This window comes from Anabrus simplex, chromosome 2 (genome assembly GCF_040414725.1).
Source record: "Anabrus simplex isolate iqAnaSimp1 chromosome 2, ASM4041472v1, whole genome shotgun sequence".
Classification (NCBI taxonomy): domain Eukaryota; kingdom Metazoa; phylum Arthropoda; class Insecta; order Orthoptera; family Tettigoniidae; genus Anabrus; species Anabrus simplex.
In genome coordinates, this window is record NC_090266.1 from 654,168,449 (window position 1) to 654,193,118 (window position 24,670).

Consider the following 24,670-nt stretch of genomic DNA (forward strand, 5'->3'; position numbering starts at 1 on the left):
TGAACTTGAAGAAATTGAAGAAAGGAAAGAATGCAAGAAGATAAGATTTAGGCAAGTTGAATGAAAAGTGTGAGGGACTGCTTCAAGGAACATACTGCTCAAGGACTAAATGAAATGTTTGAAAGAAACAATAGATGAAGAGTGGACAGTTGTGAAGAATGAGATCAGTAGGGCTACTGAAGAAAAGTTAAGAAGAAAAGAAAGATCACGTAAGAATCAGTGGATAATTCAGGAGATATTAGATCTGATTGATGAACAGCAAAAATACAATAACGCATAAAATGAGAAGAGCAGAAAATAATACAGGCAATTAAAGAATGAAGTAGATGAAAGTGCAGGTCAGCTGAGGAAGAATGGCTGAATGAGAAGTTCAAGGATATTGAATGTTTTATGGTTGTCGGAAAATTAGATACTGCATACAGGAAAATAGAGGAAACGTTAATGTATCCATAAAGATGCACATAAAATGCTGTCAGTTGGTACAGTTATTTATTCGCATCTATTTACAAATTAAACACGCACAACCTTATTCACTGCTGTCACTAGCAAAATACACACATCAACAAAGCCACCATTTTTAACAAATGCCTACCACTTCAACATGGAGACTGCACCCACTACATGTCAACCATAAACACGTGTTCACCAGTGAATCTCCTACTATACCTTAACTCTACTAAACAAAACTCGTAGTTTCCATAAGACCACCTCCTTATATATGTGCCAGGCCAGGCTTTTAGAAAGATACATTACCAAGATACCTTGTCAAAAATTCTACAGTGCCTAACAACATTATTATACTGTAATGTACAGAATATTCTACCATCATCCTGTGATGATGATGATGATGCTTGTTGTTTAAAGGGGCCTAGCATCTAAGGTCATCGGCCCCTACCATCATTTAGTGCATTTCTGGAAGTTACAGTTTGTTTCAAAATACTGCAGTGGATGACAAATTATACGTATAGGTAAGAATCAAATATTAATTTACAGGTATTTACATTAATTGAACTGATATAAATGTCTATATAATGTGCATGTTTCATGACATAACCTCACAAACAACGCAATCATATCGTATGTACATATGATGTAATAATAATACTAACTGGATGTAACACTTCATAGCCACACAAGTAATAATAATAATAATAATAATAATAATAATAATAATAATAATAATAATATAATTCGAGCTCGACACTTGCAATATTTACCCATGGGTGAGGGAATATTATTTTCACGTTATATCGGTTTATCACACTTGCGCCTTTGGAGGAAACAAAACTAGATGTATAAATATTAAGAGCTCAGATGAAAAACCACATGGAAAACAAGGCAGAAAGATGACACAAACATAATTAAACAATTGTATCAATGGAAAGAAGTAGATGATAAGGTTCTGGAACTAGAAGGGGCTGTTGATGCTGATGAACTGAGACACCCAATTTTGAGGTCAGAATTTGACAGAGCTTTGAGAGACATAAAGAAGAACAATGCACCTGGAATTGATAACATACCCTCCGAATTACTGACTGCCTTAAGAGAAACCAGCATGAGGAGGTTATTCCATTATGATACAGGAGAAGTACCATATGATTTTAGACAGAATGTTGTTATACCTACTACCAAGAAATCAGGTGCTGACAAGTGTGAAAACTTCTACACTATTAGTTTAGAAAACCTTGCTTGCAAAATTTTAACACATTATTTACAGAAGAATGGAAAGACAAGTTGAAGCCAAGCTAAGAGTTGGCTTCGTGCGAAATGTAGGAAAACGCAAAGCAATCCGAGGATTGAATTAAGAAAGATAATGTTTTATTATGTTCCACTAAAAAAATTTGCCCTGTTTTCAGACACACCGAGGTGCCAGAATTTTGTCCAGTAGGAGTTTTTACATGCCAGTAAATCTACCGACATGAAGCGGACATATCTGGGCATCTTCAAATACCACCAGACTGAGCCAGGATCGAACCTGCCAAGTTGGGGTCAGAAGGCCAGCGCCTCAACTGTCTGAGCCACTCAGCCCAGTCACATTAAGAAAGACAAGCCTCCATACATTGCATTCATAGATCTAGAAAAGGCATTTGATAGTGTTGACTGGACTAAGCTATTCGAGATCGTGAAGGTCTCTGGGATCAGATAGTGAGAAAGAATTATCTACAATCTGTACAAAAAATCAGCCTGCAGTGAGAAGAATCAGTGGCTGCAGTAGTATCTGGTATTAAACATGTACTGAAATGTGGCCCATGCTTTCTGGCTGCTATTTCAGATACAGAAATTTTGGAGCCCCATATCCCTAATTCTGTTGCGTGTTGTCTTTTTCTTTTCCCGATGAGCTCAATGAAATTATGGGATAAACTTGCAAACTCTTCAGAGGAAAGGTTTATGCAGTAGGCAGTTGGAAGCTGTTTAGGCTCTGATTCTTCCTCCTTAGTTATGCCAGGATTGTAAACTTTCCACGTACCCCTATGTATAGCCTTCTTTGAGACTTTGAATGCCATCTATGAATTCTATGTATCCTTCAAAAGTGATTGGGGTATTTTCAATTAGCTGAGCACATCTGTATTTGAAACTACTCCCAGTTAGCTTCACTGAAGTGGAATGGATTTGACTAGGCAAGTATAATGGGTGAAACTCAGAGCAATTTTACACATGATGTGGCAGTGTTGGTTGTGTAGGAAATAATCGCCCACTGTTTTGATAAAAGTTTTCAGGCTAGTGCTGATGAAAATGTTGTCCGGGCTGGTGTAACTGAACCAACGCCAGCTGGTAAAATGCTCGGACTGTCTGGAATTACACATTACATTCTCATCCTTAGCTTCGGTGCACTGCTCAACAGCTTTGGGCCAATTCCAGGCGTCGCATGTTTACATTTCTTTTTAGCAAATATATGAAACTTACCACCTAAACAAATTGAGATTTATGCCTAATAATGCCTAGATGATACATAATAACCCCCACAAAATTCATTATTATAAATCTGATGTATGCGATTTTATGAACTTTTAAACGTAGCGATCGGTATTTACATGGGACGGACTTTAAACTTCGCATACCTTTACGTTTATTCTAAATTCTGTGAATTGTGGTAACTTTTATTAGTAATGTTAATATATTGTTTACAAGAAGGACAAATGTACATTTTGTGAAAGAAACCACATGTGTAAGTTGCGTAATGTCTGAGTAATATATTTAAAAGCGATCATCGCGTGTTAACTTGACAGCGTCGCAGGATTACACACGCGAATCTGCGCTATGGCGACATGGCATGAGGGGCTAATAAATCTTTAACTCTGCATCAAATACGATCACTGAATGATAAAACGTATATTTAATATCGCAGCAAGTAATAATAGAGAAGGTGTGAGATGGCGCAGCGGTCGAACTGTTTGCATCCATCAAGACGGACTGGACTGGGTTCGAATCCCGATTAATGCATCTGTGATTTTCGACGTGAAAGTCACGTCCGGTGGTTCGGATTTCACATAAAATATGAGGTTCTGTCGCTTATGATAGTGTGATTATCGGTTACGTAAAACTACAAGCTTCCTTCCTCCCAATAATAATAATAATAATAATAATAATAATAATAATAATAATAATAATAATAATCTATATAACTACATATACTGGTACGGACATGTGGCCTAAGTAAAGTGTTTTTATGAATTGTCTCGCATTTATTTAACACTAATAACAGTGAATGTAAAATGAACTAAAATATTTAAAAATATCTGGACATTCAATGCTTACCAGTACGTAGCCTACAGTTTGAATGAAAGCTTGATCAGAAAAAAATATAAAATGAAAAAACAATTTATGTTCATTCTGCTTCTGGTAGACTCATCAAAATACCATTTCCCACGATTAAAACGAGGCACCGGTAATTTTCTTTCGATTTCACTTTCATTTTAAAAGCACTCTGTGGTTCACAAAACAGTTTAGCTTTGTCATGGCTCTTGCGAAAATCGGTTACAAAATAAACATCACTTTCAGCTATGGTACAAACATAATACTTGGAATGTTTCTTTCCGCTGTATTTTCCAAGGACGAAGTCTCCCACTTCAAAAGTCGTATCACATACCGAGCTCGATAGCTGCAGTCGCTTAAGTGCCGCCAGTATCCAGTATTCGGGAGATAGTGGGTTCGAACCCCACTGTCGGCAGCCCTGACGTTGGTTTTCCGTGGTTTCCCATTTTCACACCAGCAAATGATGGGGCTGTACCTTAATTCAGGCCACGGACGCTTCCTTCCCACTCCTAGCCCTTTCCTATCCCATCGTCGTCATAAGATCTATCTGTGTCGGTGCGATGTAAAGCAAATGGGGGGGGAAAAGAAATAGTCTTATCACGGGGTGTATTTTTGTCATCTGCTTCGATCTTGTAGTCTGAATGTAGAGTGTGTGTGGTAGTTGTTTCTGAATAATATTATTTTCTTGTCTGAACTACGTATTTGTTTAATTATGAAAATCATGTATTCCTGGTACTGCACAGACATCGGCGAAGCGGCTTTTCAGAAGGGGTTTACTCCTTTCAACATCTTCAGAAGGAACAAATATAACATTTGTGTACGCTGAATTTCTTTTTGCTACTTCCATGACATCGTGCACGTTTATAAGGTCCCTTTTTGCATGTAGAGCAACAGTCAAATTAAGTTTTAGTGTTCCGCCAACACCGTCGACAACACCTTTCCTGTGACCAGATGGAAAAAAAATTCCAAGTTACATTCATTCCAAAAGTTTTCTTAAAAAACATTAGGTTTGCGAACATGAACCTTTGCTTGAACTGGCTCGCCGCCCCGTCCGAGAAGATAAACACACTTGTTATTTCTGGTTGTTTTTCCTTGATGTCTCTTAATACTCTGCCTAAAAATTAGTGCGTGGCATATTTGTCATGCTCCACATGGTCAGACACAATCGCATATGAAGCGCGATTTCCTCCTGTAAATCACGCAACAGGAGTAAACATCGTAATTTGTTGGCAATGCCAATAACCCTGAATTTCATCTTGTGGAAGAATAGTGAAATTCTCCGCGAAATCCACTTGCGAAACCATTGAATTTTCAGTCGTTTGTTTTTTCTGTACATCGAACATTTTGCTTTGCATATTTTAATAAATGTGTGTTTCATAAACAAGGGGCGACGATGTCGTGGAAGTAGCAAAAAGAAATTCAGCATACACAAATGTTATATTTGTTCCTTCTGAAGATGTTGAAAGGAGTAAACTAGTTTATCAAAACACTCTTGAACTGTGCCAGATTCTTGAATTCGGGATACGTGATTTTCATCATCACTTTGCCACTGGTACCACTCAATTTCGTCTCCAGCATTCCTGCACACACGACTCCATGCAACGGGAAACTCCCCGGCCGCGCGCTCGCGAGAACATCGTAAACACGCGACGTATTTTACTATCAGCTTCGTATGAATCCATTTGAAATTTTAAACGAATGATATAGCAGTTTGAAAGGGTGTACAGTATTGGCTTTGCATACCAAATTTTATTTAAATTGAGCCATGCACTTTTCGTCCACAGTAACTTTTATACCTTTTTCGTCGCGTGTTTACACGGCCTGCAGCAGTAAATTTGTCGCCTTATTATACCTTATATAAACTGTCAATAACCTAAATTAGTACTTTACTATGAAGAGAAAGAGCATTAGAATTAACATTTACCATAATTATTTTGATACCTTTTTCATCATAAGAAACAGTAATTCCTAAAACATTGAGAAATATCAAATTAATTTAGACTGCACATAAAGGTTCAATTAACCACACTATTAAAAATTGGAAGACATCAATAAATGAATACATATCATAAAATTAATAAAATTTAATGCTATATCTATCATAAAAACCAATTGTTAAGTTTTATTTTAAACTTTACTTCTTTCCTTCTTTGGTTGACAATTCTCTGGAATCAGGCTCCGCTGTTTTCACCCACCTTGCTTCAATTGAAGTCACCTATAATAATAATAATAATAATAATAATAATAATAATAATAATAATAATAATAATTGAGTCCTGGTATTTTGGCACCAGAAGCTGGATGTAGGGAAGGAATTCCAACTTCTACTGCTATACAATGGGGCAAGATTTATCAGGAACAAGCTTGAGAAGCTGAGGCATTCTACAGGCCCTCTCTGCTAGAGAGCAAGATGAGGACCGCTCTACTAGAGAGGAGAAGATGAGGCCCTCCTGCACCACTAGGAGAGAACCCCTCCTCTCAGCCTGTTCACACAGGGCTTTTTCTTCCTTTCCTGGTGCGGTATGGACAGCATGTAACCAAAATTAGGGATGCGGGACTCCAAATTACGTCGCACTAGGAAGGTCCATTAGACCAAGGACCAAATAATTATGCATATGTCACAGGAATGCTGAACTTCAGCAATGAAATCACATTTCCCTGTGGAAACATGAAGTAGATCCGTGTATACGTTCAACCAAACGCCAGGTGTGATGCTGAATACGTTGCAACCTCTCATAGAAAGCGTCATTTAAGTGTTCATTGCTAGGGTTTGTTTACCTCACACAGTGCTGTGAGAATTCTGGGAACTGTGAATGCAGACATTTACTAACATCCTTTCTGAGTCTGCGGTTGATTCCAGCAATTGACATAATTTATCCCGAAGGACGGCGTGTTGGCTTCCAGCTGGATAATCACCCAGTTCATACATCAAAGGTAGTTCGTCAATGGTTTATTTTGCAGGCAAGAATCAAGGCAATATCTTGGCATCTGAATAGTTCTGGGCTGAATTCCACTGAGAATGTCTGGGGTCTAATGATGAGGACTCTGCCAAAAAGCCGTCGTTGCCTGAGCTCAATAGAAGAGCTGAGGACAATGGCACTCAACCTTTGGAAAGAATTGGCCCTTGTATCAGGATTTCTCCAGACCCTTGCTGCTTCTGTGCTCTATCGACTTCAAGTGATCGTTAGAGATGAGAATTATAGACACTGTCTGTTCGGTCATCAGCCCAGAGGCTGGTTGGATCCTCAAATAGCACCACCAAAGGTTATGCGGTTATAAGGAAACCCCAAAAACCAATGGCAGCCCAAAATGGGGCGTAGTAAAAACATTTAAAATAGGCGGGCATATAGGCTCTTAAATTAGCCAAAATAGGCATTTAAATAGGCACTAATGTGTAAAATAGGCAACAAAATAGGCATGAAAAATTACTTATAATTTAATAACACACTCAATTATTATAAAAGGAATTTACAAGCAACATTTCAATGTTTTCCGGTAACAATCTTGTTCTCCTCTCATGCACAATGTTTTTGTACGGAGAGAAAGATCTCTCAACATCACATGAAGTGACTGGACAAAACTTCAATGAAGTCACTTCATCTGGTTTGATTTCGCTGACAGCAGCTGCCTCCCCAGAGGTTCGGTCAAAACTTTTCCTGACTTCTTCCACAATCCTAAACGACTCCACCATGGGCATGCCACTCTTCTCCAACTTGGTGATTACCCCCGGCAATTTGAAGATGCTCCGGTTTATGCAGGGGCATAGCTCCCAACATTGCACTGCGTAGGTCTGTAGAAAATGGTTGTTGGTCGCTGCCCAAAGCGGATTGGTAGAAAGGCTGCGTTGATACAGATTTCTGTACTCGTATCAGATGTATCGCAGTATTTCTAAGTTGATCTATGAGGTATTTTTCTCACATTTGACCTGAAAAATAATAAAATTGACAAATTACATTGTCCTTATATTTTAAATTTCTACAGTTGGGCTAATTAGCAATAATGCTTAGTATGTATCATGCATTTGTTCCATTTAAAAAAAAGACTATTAGAGACGATATTTCTAGAAGTGCAAAAATTTAATGTAGGAACAAGAGAATTAGTAATTTACATGGAAATATGTCCTCAAGGATTTTCAGTTATAATTTAACAGTATCGTGTTGAGTTCACGGGGTGAAAAATATTATAAAAAATGCGTGAAACGATACCGGAGTAGTGTAGAGGAGAGATCTGTCCTTTATGCTTGCCAAGGACCCACCGAGCTGGCCCTTGCAGTATTCTTACTTATATAGAAAAATGAAAACTGAGACACTATTAATCTCAGATTTGTGAACATTTTATATGTTTCTATTCGCCGCGTTTGGTCAGCCAGGTCAGCTGTCTTGATGACTATTTTCTGTTGCCTGCAATACATCCTGCATCATGTGCCACAAGGCCGCCACCCTTGTTGAAAATTAAAAAAACACGTAATTTGAAATTGTTGAGACATGGGCCCATAACCTTATTTTTGTCACAATTTAGCAAGACTCTAGAGGGGATGCTAGAGACTTGTTAACCTGGGAGCTTACACCCCTCAGACTCTCTGTTTTCCCCTCCCCCAAAGCACAACGGTTACTAACCGGACCTCACCAATCCAGACCAACGGTCTTTTCGCTGGCCTGGTCTTGTAAAGATAGAATTGACAACCTTGTAAAACACGCTGTGGCATCGTCCTAGCCGGGTTACATTGGATCTGCAACATGTGTTTCGCGAAGGTTTAGCGGAAGTGTAATAGAATTCACGATTTTTTAAAGGGGAGTTTTAAAAATTGCATTTTAGGTGTAAATTTCTACTTTCACAGGAAATGAATCACAGTTCAAAATACCGATTTAATTTTCATCCTTTCTGTGACAAGAGACCACCGGAGTTCTAACTCCTGGTTCAGTAATTGAATGATTATTTACATTTTAGCAATATAAATGACTGAAAGTTCACGAATAATACAGCACTGCAACAAAAATATGCTACAATGAAATGCGATCATTGTTCTCAATCACTAAAAAAGATAAAAGGAACAAACTTACCTCCTTACAGCAAGCTTGACAGACTAAACTTCCATTCAAAGTGAAACTGGGATCCCCTGTGATCCACTGCTTCAGCCAGTAAGACAGACGATTTTTCTTTGGGCACTGCCGCAAACACACTTCTTATTCTTCCACTTCACAATAAATCACAACACGTTCTGAACATAAAGCGTACACGTACAACAGTTCGCATCGAAAGGGAGGTACAGGGCATATGGGTTGTGCAACATTGTTCGACGCTGACTGGTTCTCGCATAGGTCTCAGGAGGTTGGAGGGGTTGAAAGCTTAGAGGTCAAATTGTTCCTTGTTTCCCCTGATAGAAATTTTCCTAGAACTATTTCTGGTGACTTCTGAGAATTCCCATTTTTGTCAAGCACACTAGCTACAATATAATGAACTGGAAGAAAATTGGCTTTTTAAAGTACAGTGAAAAGGCATCAAATAGGCAATTATACTCCAAATAGGCATTTATAAGCACAATAAAACCAACAAAATATAGCTAAAAATACCCTAAAACGGATTTATATCGCAAAAGCCTACGTTTCTGAACACAGGAATAAATAGGCAAATTCCCGTCTCTAGTGATCATAGAGCACAAGGGTTGGGAGACCAGACTTTTTTCTTTTCAATACAATATATCAAGTTTATTTATAACTGCACTTCAATACAGAACAAAAATGAAATCTATAGCTTATAATAAATCAGTACAAGGAGAGAAAAAAATAAAATATGCTTGCTAAGAGGAACTGAACCTGCACACAGCTCCCGACTGCCACACTGTCAGTTCAACCCAATGGCTCTACCTGCCCAGCTAATACATGGCTCTCTAACTCACTTTGTTTCTTCTGACGTGTTCTCATTTGTTTTTATTTATAGCAAATGAAGTGAAGTCGAGTCTCACAACACATTTTTACTTTCATTCTTGTTTAGTTCTAGAGCCCTGGGCCAAAACTGTAAAGCAACTTTGTAATACAAACTTATAAACCCCGACACTACTGTAAAAGTTCTCGTGTAAACCAGCTGTTGGGACTTGGCCAAAACATTTACCAAGAGTGCACTCATTCTTCTTTTGAGCCACTGTATATTCCCATAATTAAATCATGTAGACTGATAGTGATCACAGCCATAGGACGTCCAGTTTTATGAGGAATTCCAAGCACAGGGATGAGACACTTCATTTCAGGAAAACTAATCGTATTAGAGAGAGGTGAGAAGCCAGTGACAAATGCAATCAGCCATTACTTCACTTTAGAAACGAAAGTTGATAGTCTACTACATCTTCCGAATACAGCTCAGACATAGCAGAAATGCTCCAACAGCCCAGAGCTAAGTAATTAACTAATTATGCAACAATCAGTCAGCTGTGTTGAAAATGTTCGATTTACAGAAATTGAGGAAATTTGAATGATATATTGTAATTAACCACGAACATAGCAAAAATTATACATTAAATCTGAATAGTCTCAGAACATGAATACTTTACTGCGAAAAAGAAGAAACTGTACAATATTAAGAGAGCACTTTGTCTTTCAAGACTTTGGTGAATAGATCTAGGGTTATCCTTAGTTACATGTAAAAATAATCAACAACTGATCAAGTTGCTGTTAAAATAATCTTCACTTATTTTAGAAAAGAAATAATAATAATAATAATAATAATAATAATAATAATAATAATAATAATAATAATAATAATAATAATAATAATGGTATTTGTTTTACGTCCCACTAACTACTTTTACGGTCTTCGGAGACGCCGAGGTGCCGGAATTTAGTCCCGCAGGAAGAAAAGAAATAAGGGTTTGAAAAAAAAGTAAATATATTGCTACACTAATTGCTGTACCTATAATGTAAAAGGATCACGCATACAAAATTAACAGATGAAATTCAGTTACAGGTGTTCTGTTCAGTAATATGGCATAAGGAAAATTATCTTTCTTACCCTCCTTCCAGAATGCTCTTTTTCTTTCGTCCACGTTTTTTAGGGATTGGCTGTAAAACAAGACCACGAGGTTGTGGTGGTGGTGTGGGATCATCATCTACGAAGCTGTAAGGATCTTCTGGAGGCTCACATTTAATATTAATGCCACCGCCAGCCTGAAGACTACTTAAAAACCTCTGACTTTCGCTTGCAGATCTTAATTCCAGGTCTCCACTTGTTTCATAACCATCATCATGTGGCTCCAACTTCATGGTCCCATCCAGAAAGGCAGACCTGCTTAAAGATGGAAAGAAAAAAAAAAAAAAAATATGTCAGCAGATCAGCAAAACAGTAACTACTACTACTACTACTACTACTACTACTACTACTACTACGCGAGAGAGAGAGAAATTGAATTTATTGATAATTCACATGCCACTGTGGCTGAAAAGCCCCTTTATGTAACATGTTCATATAATAATATACAGGTTTATGAACACACTAAATTATTAAACATTGAACTTAAAAATGAATTGAAGTACAGATACCAAATTCAGTAAAATCAAAACACACATTATACAGTGAGTAAGAAAATAGATCATTAAACCTATTAATTATTCTAGACCACAAGAATCTAAAACAAAAGCAGTGAGTAAAACATTTCTCAGAGAAATATACATCTTTCTGATTGATAGACACAAGATTGCATGATCTCAGCCCATTGCGTACTCCACCAGGAAGATGGATATTAAGGACTGCTTTAGTTGAGTACAGTTAGGCCCGGTTTCTTCAACGCATGTGTTAAATTAACCTGGCAACACCCCTGTGTTAAACCTCTTAACAGCTGCTAAAATTTCAAAATGGAGGCATGTAGAAGATGTAAGTTTGAAGCTTTACTGCTGTATGAAGACTATTTATAAACTGAAGAAGGCAAAGGATGACCCATACTAAAAAATAATGACCTTTTGGAGTTTTCAGAAGAAAGATTTCTAATTACCAAAGCCATAATGAACAAGGTACTAGACGATATAGAAAATAGGTTAGAGTTTCCAACAGACTGAAACTTATCAATCCCTCCAGTGCAGGAGTTCCTTATAGATTTTACAAGGATGGGTCAGACCCTGTGTCCAATCAATTTCAACTAGTTTAATGTACCTGTTGGGGGACACTCAACAGTAACTCGTGTATAAGGGTTTGAGTCAATACCGTACGCATTCGTTTTTGAAAAAAAAAAAAAAGAGAGAAAGGACAAATGTCATGAGGCAGGATCCGCTTTGGACAGCATGGAGGTGATAGAACATTAAAATGCGAACACATTTAACTTAAACTTGTCAGGTCCGCAACCTAATAATTTCCGAAAAAATTACGAATCCCCGATTCTAATGCATATATAACGCGTATATACTTGAAAAGTTGCAACTGAGACAAGTGGAGCAGTGGCCGAGTGGTCATCGTACTTGTCTACGAACCGCGACGACGAGAGTTAGACTCCCCCTTAGACATACTTTTTTTAAATACAAATTAAATTATTATTACAGGGAATGTGAAGGTAAAAATGCCAATAAAAGTAATAATCAAATTGCAGTGGAATATTATTTTCTACCTCAAATGAATATATACAGAGAAAGGGATCCAGCAGTAACTGTGAGAACGTTTAGGCCTATATTAATTTCAGGTAGAAAACAAAGTGTACCGGTATTGCAATTTGCGTATTATTTTTGTTTCAATTTTTAAATAACGTTCCCTGTAACGAGACTCGAACTCACGTCTATGACGTTCGCAGACAAGTACGATGACCACTATGCCACAACTTCCAAGTATATATGCTTTGCATTGGAATCGGGGATTCATCGATTTTTCAGAAGTGATTAGGTTGCGGACCTGACATGTTTAAATAAAATTTGTTTGCGTTTTAGTGTTCTATCACCTCCACTTCGTCGAAGTGGATTCTGAGTAATGACATCTGACCGAAACATTTTTCATGTAGGCCTAACTGTAGGGGCAAAAGATCTTCATAGGTCGACGCCCCGAACAAATAGCATTTTTAAAAAAAAAGAAAAAACGCCTAACTGTAGGCGACTATGTTCACGAGTGCAAGAAAAGAGTGTGTAGAATCCTGCAAAGAATTCCTGCTGCCATTGCAGCATTAACAAGGCACTACATTATTTTCCCTGCAATGAAAGAATGCCCAAAAATCATTCAAAACATATCAATTATCACATTAAGCTACCTCTGTGGATCAGCGGTAGAGAGTCTGCCTCCGGATCCCAAGATAGCGGGTTCAAACCCGGCAGAGGTAGTCGGATTTTTGAAGGGCGGAAAAAAGTCCATTCGGCACTCCATGTCGTACGATGTCGGCATGTAAAAGATCTCTGGTGACACATTTGGTGTTTACCCGACAAAATTCATTAAATCTCAGCCATAGACGCCCAAGAGAGTTTCGGTTTACTCGGTCTGCCATCTAGTGGGGGCCTAGAGTAAAACGGAACGTCGAAATTGACGAGCAGACAGCCAGATGGCGTCAAATTGAAATGTCTGCACACGGTAGCTGAGGCCATACGATTATTATTATTATTATTATTATTATTATTATTATTATTATTATTATTATTATTATTAATTATCACATTTTCCCAGTGACGTAGGAACTTTAGATTGCACTTCTACAAGAGTAGGCTATATCAAATGTTGTGATATAACAGTCCGTTATTTCATTTTTTAAGCACACTCGTATAATTTTAAATTAAAACTATAACAACATTTGTCTCCCATTCATCATAATAACTCTTTTGTTGCCTCTTACTTGACATGTTTACTTCTTAGCGGTCTCCGCTAACCATAACATATAATAATGTCAACAGTCTGTGTGACAAAATACTATTTCAACACGCCACTATGAGCGCTATATGTAAAGAGACAAAAGATGCTCACTGCCAAAACGCGTTCCGGAATCTTACGGAAATGTGTTCATTTGTCTTTAACAATTGTTTCGTAACAAATGTAGGAAATTTGTTCGTGAAACAGAGCACTTTTAAACGAAGTGTTAAATTAATAACAATTGTTAGTTAACATTTGTTGAGCAAAATTTAACATAGACTTGAAGAAACCGGGCCTTAGTGATATTTGTGAAACAGTGAAGATAAAAGGCGTTAAAGGTACGTGATGCTGTGCAAACAAAGGAGTTGTTTAATTTAGACGTACGATGCAGCAGAATGAAGGGTAGCCTTTGTAAATCTGTTAAATTCTTATGTACCAACTCCAAAGGTTTAAATGCTGTATTAAGGTAGAATGGGGTCATTAGATTGTGCGTAGCAACAGCTACCGAGATCTCACGATGTTCATGGAATTTCAACCATTGCAGCTCCATGTATAGTACGAGTTCATCACACCTGGCATTTGTTACGTACGAACACATGTGTTTTGTACCCAGGCCCAGGAGAGGTATCGGTGAGGAATCGGTATGAGTCACTGTAGATAGATCAGGAGAAGGAAAATGGAGATCAGGAAAGTATTACGGAGGTGGGGCGGTGCAAGAGGAAAGGGACCAATTTGAAAGTGAAACAGAACACAAGATAGGAAGACGGGGGTGGAACAGGATAGTGAGAGGGAGAAAAAGGAGAAGGAAGAGAGTTCTGCAGGCATCAGGACAATTAAGGGAGACCAGGAGTGGAGGGGATCTAATGAGGGTGGGGTTGAGGGTCTCGTCATGGGTGACTCAATTGTCAGGCATGTGGGGAAAGTATGTGGAGGAAAGAGAACCAGGGTGGTGTTATCAAGATATTATGTTAAGGCAGATGTTGAGGAAAATAGAAGGATGGGAGGAGAGTAAGGAGAAGGTGGTAATTTTCCATGTTGGTACCAACAACGTAATTACGGACTATGAATCTCATTGTTGAATATCCGTATTGACGGTTGAAGTTCTTAAAAAATTGTACAAAAACTGTGAGACTGCGGGAGCAAGTCAGTCGAAAGTTGGACTCCATAGTCAGAGAACACGGTTGATACATATAAGCCCATGTCAGAACACAACAACTAAGCCAACAGCATACAGATACTAGTTGAAACACACCAAAGGACAACAAAAAAATATCAGAAAGACTTCCAGCTCAAGACTATTTTAACGATCAACATTTCACAGCCTTTTAACTTTCATCATGGTTTTAAAAAACTTTTAAAATAACATTTCAGTTTGTGTGTTTTCGTATGTTTTTAATGCATCATACATGCCTTACTGAGGATGACACAATACCAGGTCGAAACATGTCTATTTATGTGTGAACATTAAGTCTTAATTGGACGTAAAAAATATATATAGTACTGACTAGAAGGATTAAAATAGATTTTGTACAATTTTGTAAGAAAAACCAACCATGTAAGGCAAGCAGAAATTGGTACTAACATAGCTCGAGATGTTTGGGAACTGGTTATGGCAGCACGGAAGAAGTTTAACCCCTTAACTGGGTTTGACAGCTGTCGCACGAGTATTGGGTTTGATGCCTTTATGCGTCTGCCTATTCTTAATCACTTCTGCCATCTACTATCTTAATTTAAAACTAATTCCATTCATATTAGATGTGATTATCGCTGTCCTATTCATTTTTATCCGGTCTCTAGCCAGTTGGGTAGTCCGACAGCTGTCTCGTGTTGGCTCAAGCGGTCCGTGCCAAATTCTTCGTAAAGAATTTATTTGTGCATATGTACATTGAAATTACTAAATTTGCGAGTTGTTGTCGTCGGCGTCGTTGTTGTTACGATACAGTTGTTCTGCGAACTCCATTATCCATTTCTGATAATTTTTTGTAAATTGGTCCGTGTATTGTAGTAAACTGTTCCGTGTGACGTGAACAAGGGTTGGTTAGGAGAGACGTTGAATTATCTGAGAAACCCACCAACCGGAAGTAGGAATCACTCAAGAAAACGTTGTGTTGTGTGCCTGTCAAACCAGAGGCGACGGGAAACTGTCTACTGCTGTGAGGACTGTGACGTGGCACTTTGTGCTTGCCCATGCTTCCGTATTCACCACACTGTGCGCAATTTTCGAATGACCTATAAAACCAGAAAGTATGTAGAACCTATTGATGCATATATGGAAACTTGAAAAATGTCATAATAATGAAAGGAATACTTTTTATATTCACTTTTGTATGAACACACTGCGTATATATGTACGGTATATATTTGCGGGTTTACAAGAAAAACAGTAATAACATAATGCTATTGAATTTCTACTATATCACTAATCATTCAAGTAAATCAAGTAAAATATATTTTTCTCTTGAGTATTTACATCTGCCGCACGCTACTGTGCTAGCGTGCCTGCCTCTAATCCGGAGGCCCCGGGTTCGATTCCCGACCAGGTCAGGGATTTTTACCTGGACCTGACGGCTGTTTCGAGTTCCACTCAGCCTACGTGATTAGAATTGACGAGCTATCTGATGGCGAGACAGTAGCCCCGGTCTAGAAAGCCAGGAATAACGGCCGAGAGGATTTGTCGCGCTGACCACACAACACCTCGTAATCTGCAGGCCTTCGGGCTGAGCAGTGGTCGCTTGGTAGGCCAAGGCCCTTCAAGGGCTGTTAGTGCCATGGGGGGGCACACTACTGTACCCATTCCAAAAGTGTACGTTGCGCTGAAGAATTACCCACTGGCTGGTTGGCGTTATGAAACTATTCCCCAGTGAAGGGGTTAGGGAAGCAGAGATTGTTATCAGTGGGATACTGTGAAGGAGGGATACTGAATGCAGGGTAGTTGGTGATTTAAATGAGACTATGGAATGGGTATGTGGGAAATTGGAAGTGAGATTTGCAGACCCTAATGGGTGGATACGAGATAGGAATCTACGCTCAGATGGCTTTAACTTGAACCGCAATGGCACATATAAGTTAGGAGGTTTGTTTGGAAGTCATAGAGAAGTTGATTCAGAGAAACGGGGTGGACCAGGGAGCGATGTGCTGACAGTACAGGAAGAATTAAGTCAAGTAAGGATGGCATAAAATTGTTGATGTTAAACTGTAAAAGTATTGTAAAGAAAGGAACAGAATTAATTTACGGATATATATTTACCAGATATTAGGCCTATAACAGGAACTGAATAGCGGCTGAGAAGTGATATTATCGATGTGGAAATTTTCTCACGGAACTGGAGTGTTGATCATAGAGACAGGTTAGGAACGATAGGGGGGAGGGGAGTATTTATACTGGTGAAAGAAGAAATTGTAAGCTATGAAAAAGTTTACGATGAGGAACATGAAATTCTAGGTGTAAGACACATCTCTGAAGACATTAGACAACTTTATGTTTTTGGGGTGTACAGACCTGGCTGATGATGAATTATTTGATAAGATAATCAGCTATGTAGGGAATGATACAGAGAAGAACGTTATTGTAGCAGGTGATCTGACCTTACCAATTGTTAACTGGGAAGGGAATGCGAAAGACAGAAAGAATGACCAACAAATGGTGAATAAGTTATTATTGGAAGGACAGATGAATCAGGAAGTGATGGAACCAACTAGAGGGAAAAATATTCTAGACGTGGTGCTGATAAACCCAGATGAACTTTATAGGGGAACTGAAGTGATAGATGGTATATGTGATCATGAAGCTGCCTTTGTCAGAGTTAAAAGTAAATATGTTAGAAGGGAATGTTGTAAAAGTAGGACTATTAGGCAATACCATATGGCTGATAAGAAGGGAATGGGGAAATTCTTTATATGCAATTACATCAATGAAAAATGTAAACAGTGTAAAAACAGATATGTACCTTAAAAGTGCTAAGGAATAGTAAGGACCCATTATATTCTAACAGGGAAATAAAGACGTAAAGAAGGAAGTGCAGGTTAGAAAGAAATAGAGTTAGGAATGGTTGCAGGAGTAAGGAGAGAGAAGGAACTCACAAGGAAATTGAATTCAGCCACAAAAAAAAAAAAAAGAGAGCAAAGGATAACATGATGAAAAATGAAAATCCACAGCCTGTTTCCAGTCATTCAACCGGGTCAGGAATGGAATGAAGAAGTCCCCTTCTAGCGGTGAGGAAGGAATTGTACTGGCTGCCGAGGCCTGTCACACTCCTCTGGGCACGATTCACCTTTTTAAGAGCATGGAAATTTTTTTAATTTCCCTATTAACAAGAGAGAAAGTTTATGTCCTCCAGATGCACTGGCGCATGCCATAATTGTAAAATGCAATCTTTACATCTTCTATAACCCCTTGACGATTCATCTAATTTAGATGCTAGTGTCTAGCATGCGATAAAACAGCCCAGCTCCATCAGCGTTATATATCTGATCTGGCGTTACGTTATCCGAGCATATAATGTCCTGAAATTCCTTCATGAAACTGTCAGCAGCGACTTTATCCCCTGAGAAACCTTCACCAGTCACTGAAAGCCGACATGCCATGACGAGCTTTCCACCTTTCCAACCAACCCTGCCTAGCTGTGAAGTTAGGATCTCCATTTGCTAGCTTGCTGTTTAAAATAAGTGCCTTTTCTTGTAAAATCGGCCCTGAAATCAGAATACCATTCTCTCCTTTTTCATTAAACCACATGAATAATGCCTCAACTAGAGACTAATTTCTAGCTTTCTTTACTATAACCTTTCAATGGTCTCTAGATCGAGTATGAAGGAGCCATTGAAAGTTATAATAAGAATAGATCAACAGAAACTGTGCAAAGTACACGTCCAGCAAGCATACGTCCAACTAGGTCCGTAAACCGGGATAACTCGCTCATTTAATGGGAATTTTTTTTTTTGCTAGGGGCTTAACATCGCACCGACACAGATAGGTCTTATGGCGATGATGGGATAGGAAAGGCCTAGGAGTTGGAAGGAAGCGGCCGTGGCCTTATAATGGGAAATTTAATGGAAATAAAATGAGGAGAAATTCATAAGCTCAGAACCCTGTGGTGTTCGGATAATTGAGTTAAGAAAGCATGAATTGGGATATGAATAGAGACCAGCAAATAAAAGATTACACCAACAGCTGAGAAGTCAAATCTTGTATATAACATTCAGGTCCAGGAACGTCACATGGCGGAGGCCATGGAATGGTTTTGAATAGTGCAAGTTTAATTATCAAGAAGGCGTATGTGGAGTAATGGATTGTATGCATTAAGAAGATGAATGAATAGCAGAATGTGTTCCTTTGCGTATTTCCTGAAATGAAGGGAGTGTCCGTGTTTGATAAAATGTTCCTCAAATGTCAAAAACAGATGGAAGGGAGATTACAGTACAGTAATTTTTATAGGAATCATGAAATGTGAACTGATGTATTATTGTAATATTATAAAAATAAGATTTTGTTTTTATGACAATGAATGATAAAATATCGAAAGAAGGTTGACTAAAAGAACAGCTCTGGTACACGTTGAGAGAAGGAATTGAGGAAATTATAAGGAATAGCAAGATATCATAAGATATTAAGAGTTCAATAATATATTGTGTAACATTAATACGCAAAAATAAGGTGTGTCGTAAACAAAACTGAGATACGTTAAGAATCTATTGCACTGTATTAATATTACTTGTACAAGTTTCAGACTGGAACCACGACGGACAGAGATGTGGGCTTAAATCAAGACTGGTGTCTTGATGGGTCCAAGTTCATGTGGAATTATCTAAGATGATATGGAAATGAATATCCATGGCTACAACCAATAAGATGAGAAGAAACACCAGAGTCGTCAACGATAAGTACCCAGGCATTGTCTATCCTTTATTCTATCTGTAGCAAGCTTATAGTAGTATTAGATTTTTTTAGATTTTGTTATCAAGGTGACTTAAATGGTATATAACTTGGGTAACCTAATGTGATCATCATTATGTATCTGTCAGAGTGTGGTAACCCGGTCATTGGTAAGAGTAGCAATTCAGATTGCTGTGAATATTCAGGTGATGAAGGCATACAATTGTGGAAATGTTTTATGGAATTTCCTGACACTGTCGGATGTTTGCAAGAGTCATGTTCGTAAATAAGGTAATATATTGAATGCTGCGTGTGTAATTCTAGTGAGTGATTATATGTAGTTAATGTGTCAGTGTAGAATCTTCTATAGGATGATTTATGCCGCGTAATAACTGGGTGAAGTGCGATTATGCTGTCAATTATGAAAGATGATTTTATATGCGAGTACTTATGAGGTTTTGGGATACATATGCTTTGTGTTTAGAATGATAGTGTAGGCATGGTGCACATTTGAGTTAAGGTATGGTAAATGATAGGGTTGTCGAGAATGTTGTTTGAGTCATCAGTCCATAGACTGGTTTGATGCAGCTCTCCATGCCACCCTATCCTGTGTTAACCTTTTCATTTCTACGTAACTATTGCATCCTACATCTGCTCTAATCTGCTTGTCATATTCATACCTTGGTCTACCCCTACCGTTCTTACCACCTACACTTCCTTCAAAAAAAAAAAAAAAAAACTGAACAAGTCCTGAGTGTCTTAAGATGTGTCCTATCATTCTAGCTCTTCTTCTCGTCAAATTTAGCCAAATTGATTTCCTCTCACCAATTCGATTCAGTATCTCTTCATTCGTGATTGGATCTATCCATCTCGCCTTCAGCATTCTTCTGTAACACCACATTTCAAAAGCTTCGATTCTCTTTCTTTCTGAGCTAGTTATCGTCCATGATTCACTTCCATACAATGCAACGCTCCACACGAAAGTCTTCAAAAACATCTTTCTAATTCAGATACCAATGTTTGAAGTGAGCAAATTTCTTTTCTTAAGAAAGCTCTTCCTTGCTTGTGCTAGTCTGCCTTTTATGTCCTCCTTACTTCTGCCATCGTTAGTTATTTTACTACCCAAGTAACAATATTCATCTACTTCCTTTAAGACTTCATTTCCTAATCTAATATTTCCTACATCACCTGCCTTCGTTCGACTGCACTCCATTACTTTTGTTTTGGACTTATTTATTTTCATCTTGTACTCCTTACCCAAGACTTCATCCATACCATTCAGCAACTTCGAGATCTTCTGTAGTGTCAGATAAAATAACAATATCATCGGCAAATCTCAAGGTTTTGATTTCCTCTCCTTGGACTGTGATTCCCTTTCCAAATTTCTCTTTGATTTCCTTCACTGCCTGTTCTATGTAAACACTGAAAAGGAGAGGGGACAAATTGCAGCCTTGCCTCACTCTTTTCTGGATTGCTGCTTCTTTTTCAAAGCCCTCGATTCTTATCACTGCAGATTGATTTTTATACAGATTGTAGATAATTCTTCGTTCTCGGTATCTGATCCCTATCATCTTCAGAATCATAAATAGCTTGGTCCAATCAACATTATCGAACGCCTTTTCTAGATCTACGAATGCCATGTACGTGGGCTTGTCCTTCTTGATTCAATCCTCTAAGATCAGACGTAAAGTCAGGATTGCTTCACGTGTTCCAACATTTTTTCTGAAGCCAAACTGATCTTCTCCCAACTCAGTTTCAACTTGTTTTCCCATTCTTCTGTAAATAATACGTGTTAAAATTTTGCACGCATGAGATACTAAACTAATGGTGCGGTAGTTTTCACACCTGTCAGCACCGGCTTTCTTGGGAATAGGTATAACAACATTCTGCCGAAAATCGGATGGGACTTCTCCTGTCTCATACATTTTGCACACTAAATTAAATAACCTTGCCATGCTGGTTTCTCCTAAGGCAGTCAGTAATTCAGAGGGAATATCATCAATTCCAGGTGCCTTGTTCCTATTTAGGTCACTCACAGCTCTGTCAAACTCTGACCTCAAAATTGGGTCTCCCTTTTCATCAGCATCAACAGCCTCTTCATGTTCCAGAACCAAATTATCTACATCTTTACCTTGATACAACTGTTGGATATGCTCCTGCCATCTTTCTGCTTTGTCTTCTTTCCCTAGAAGTGGCTTTCCATCTGAGCTCTTAATATTCATACACTTAGATTTCCTTTCTCCAAAGGTTTCCTTGATTTTCATGTATGCAGCATCTACCTTTCCCAGGACCATACAGACTTCGACATCCTTGCACTTCTCCTTCAGCCATTCTTCCTTAGCTACCTTGCACTTTCTATCCACTTGATTCTTTAATCGCCTGTATTCTTTTCTGCCCTCTTCATTTCTAGCGTTCTTGTATTTTCGTCGTTCATCAATCAGGTGTAGTATCTCCTGAGTTATCCACTGATCCTTAGTTGATCTTTTCTTCCTTCCTAACGTTTCTTCAGCAGCCCTACTGACTTCATTTTTCATGACTCTCCACTCTTCCTCTATAGTGTTTCCTTCAGCCTTTTCATTTAGTCCTTGTGCAACATGTTCCTTGAAACAATCCCTCAAACTCTTTTCTTTCAACTTGTCTGGATCCCATCTTTTTGCATTCTTTCCTTTCTTCAATTTCTTCAACTTCAAATGGCATTTCATGACCAACAAGTTGTGGTCAGAGTCCACGTCTGCTCCTGGGAAAGTTTTGCAATCCAACACCTGGTTTCTGAATCTCTGCCTAATCATAATGAAGTCTATTTGATACCTTCCAGTGTCTCCAGGTCTCGTCTACGTATACAGCCGTCGTTTGTGGTGTTTGAACCAAGTATTGGCAAGGACTAAATTATGATCAGTGCAGAATTCAATCAGCCGATTTCCTCTTTCGTTCCTTTGTCCCAATCCAAATTCTCCTACTGTACTACCTTCTCTTCCTTGGCCTACCACTGCATTCCAGTCTCCCATCACAATTAGATTCTCGTTACCTTTCACATATTGTATTAAATCTTCTATCTCCTCATATATTCTTTCGATTTCTTCATCATCCGCTGAACTAGTAGGCATATAGACCTGCACTACTGTGGTGGGCATTGGTTTGGTGTCGATCTTGACGACAATAATTCTTTCACTATGCTGGTCGTAGTAGCTTACCCGCTGCCCTACTTTCTTATTCATTATTAAAACAACTCCTGCATTTCCCCTGTTTGATTTTGTGTTGATAATTCGGTAGTCGCCTGACCAAAAATCTTGTTCTTCCTGCCAACGTACTTCACTTATACCAACTACATCTAACTTTAGCCTATCCATCTCCCTTTTCAGATTCTCTAACCTACCACAACGATTCAAACTTCTAACATTCCACGCTCCGACTCGCAGAATGTCAGTATCCATCTTCCTGATGATCGCCCCCTCTCGTGTAGTCCCCACCCGGAGATCCGAATGGGGGACTAGTTTACTTCCGGAATATTTTACCCGGGAGGAAGCCATCATCAGTACATCATTCATACAGAGAGAGCTGCATGTCCTCGGGAGGTAGTTACGGCTGTAGTTTTCCGTTGCTTTCAGCCGTGTAGCAGTATGAACACAGCTAAGCCACATTGAGTATTATTACAAGGCCGTATCAGTCAATCATCTAGACTGCCGCCCTTGTAACTACCGAAAGGCTGCTACCCCCCCTTTCGATGAACCATTCGTTAGTCTGGTCTCTCAACAGATACCCATCCAATATGGTTGCACCTGCGGCTCGAATATCTGCATCATTGGGACACGCAAGCCTCCCCACCGCGGCAAGGTCACATGGTTCGCAGAGGAGAATATTATGGTGATATAATGAGATTATTGTGATAATGTGGTTTGTTGAGATAGATACTACAGCAATGTAGTAAGTCTTTGAGAATGACAATGAACCTAGGTTGATGATGGTTTAAATAATATGTTCATCATGCAATGTTTAAAGGATTTGCGGATAAGCAAGCGATATGATGTCCTGATTGTATTTCAAAAGGTATCCCAGAGATTATAAATGTCGAGCGTGTAAGAAAATCATCGAAATATGAATTTATGGTACGGCAAGAAGGTAAGACGAGTGTATTAATGGATGAACTATTGAGAAGATCTTCCATAAAATGACATGAATAAACAATGAGATGTATGGTTTAAGAGGTTAATGTCATCTGTTGCGGTACGCTAGCATTCAGAGTAGTTGCTTGTAGTAATTGATTCCTTAGGCAGTAGTATTATTTACTGGAAATCTTTGGAGGAGAGCAGATGCTGCGAGGACATCCCAGTACTACCGTATACATTAATTATGTCAGTAGTTAGAAGTAGTTTATTCTAGGTACAGCAAAGCTGAATGTCCAGGTGTGTGCTGTTATTGATTTATTTACTGAATTTGTCCGGTCACTTTGGCTGATTAGCAGATGATTACATTATCATGTAATGTTAGGAAGACTGGATCATTGGGATATTCAAGTTGTACGTTAGATAGATAGATAGATAGATAGATAGATAGATAGACGATGGAAAACAGAATATGGGAGGACAAACCTTGGGCCAATAAGTGACATAAATGAACAAAGTGAATGTTATTACATACTATCCACTTCATTCCATATGAATATTGTAATCAAATAAGAATTAAATAAAAACTTTTCCACCTGATCGATACTTTTATTATTTAACCTCAGGCTAAATTATGTCATTAAAAAAACAAACTGCAGTACATGTTTCAACTGCTTGGCAATCATCATCAGCTGCTTATCTTATAGCTTAGGCGAAAGAATATAAAAACATTTGATAATTAAAATTTTTGGTAAAGAACACTTAATGGTGAGGGAGGGTAGGGGGAGGGGGATGTTAAAATTAGATGTACAAATTAAAAAAACTATTTCTAAACTAAACACTTCCTAAACTTCCTTCTATGGCACTACATTCTTTCTTCATTAGTTTCAGCTGTGTTTCACTCAATACACAGTTCACTTGTCTTGATTACGTGTCGTCCTTCATTTTTCTAGATCATTCTTATTGTCCGCTAGAAGAATGTGTGCTAACTATGGTCGAATTTGTTCAGTATTTCATTTAGACGGATAGTTTGAAGTACGATCTGTAACCAGCAGGAAAGAGATAATTATTAATTAAAAAGATTTTTGTTTAAGATTCTGTTATCCAAATGAATTGTACGTATTTGAAAAGAATTGTAAAGGCCGAAACT

General features: G+C 38.4%; 1 protein-coding gene across 6 annotated transcripts in view; it reads right to left on the minus strand.

Annotated features, from left to right (window-relative positions):
- Window positions 1-24,670, minus strand: part of Tdg (Thymine DNA glycosylase) — a 538,298-nt gene that overhangs the window by 400,910 nt on the left and 112,718 nt on the right. For 4 of the 6 annotated variants that reach the window (XM_067141146.2, XM_067141144.2, XM_067141145.2 and 1 more), the window contains one exon: window positions 10,756-11,031. In XM_067141146.2, the coding sequence (XP_066997247.1) occupies window positions 10,756-11,031 (276 nt within the window). The remainder of the gene's footprint in view (window positions 1-10,755; window positions 11,032-24,670) is intronic. The other 2 variants (XM_067141143.2, XM_067141142.2) reach the window with 1 other exon arrangement.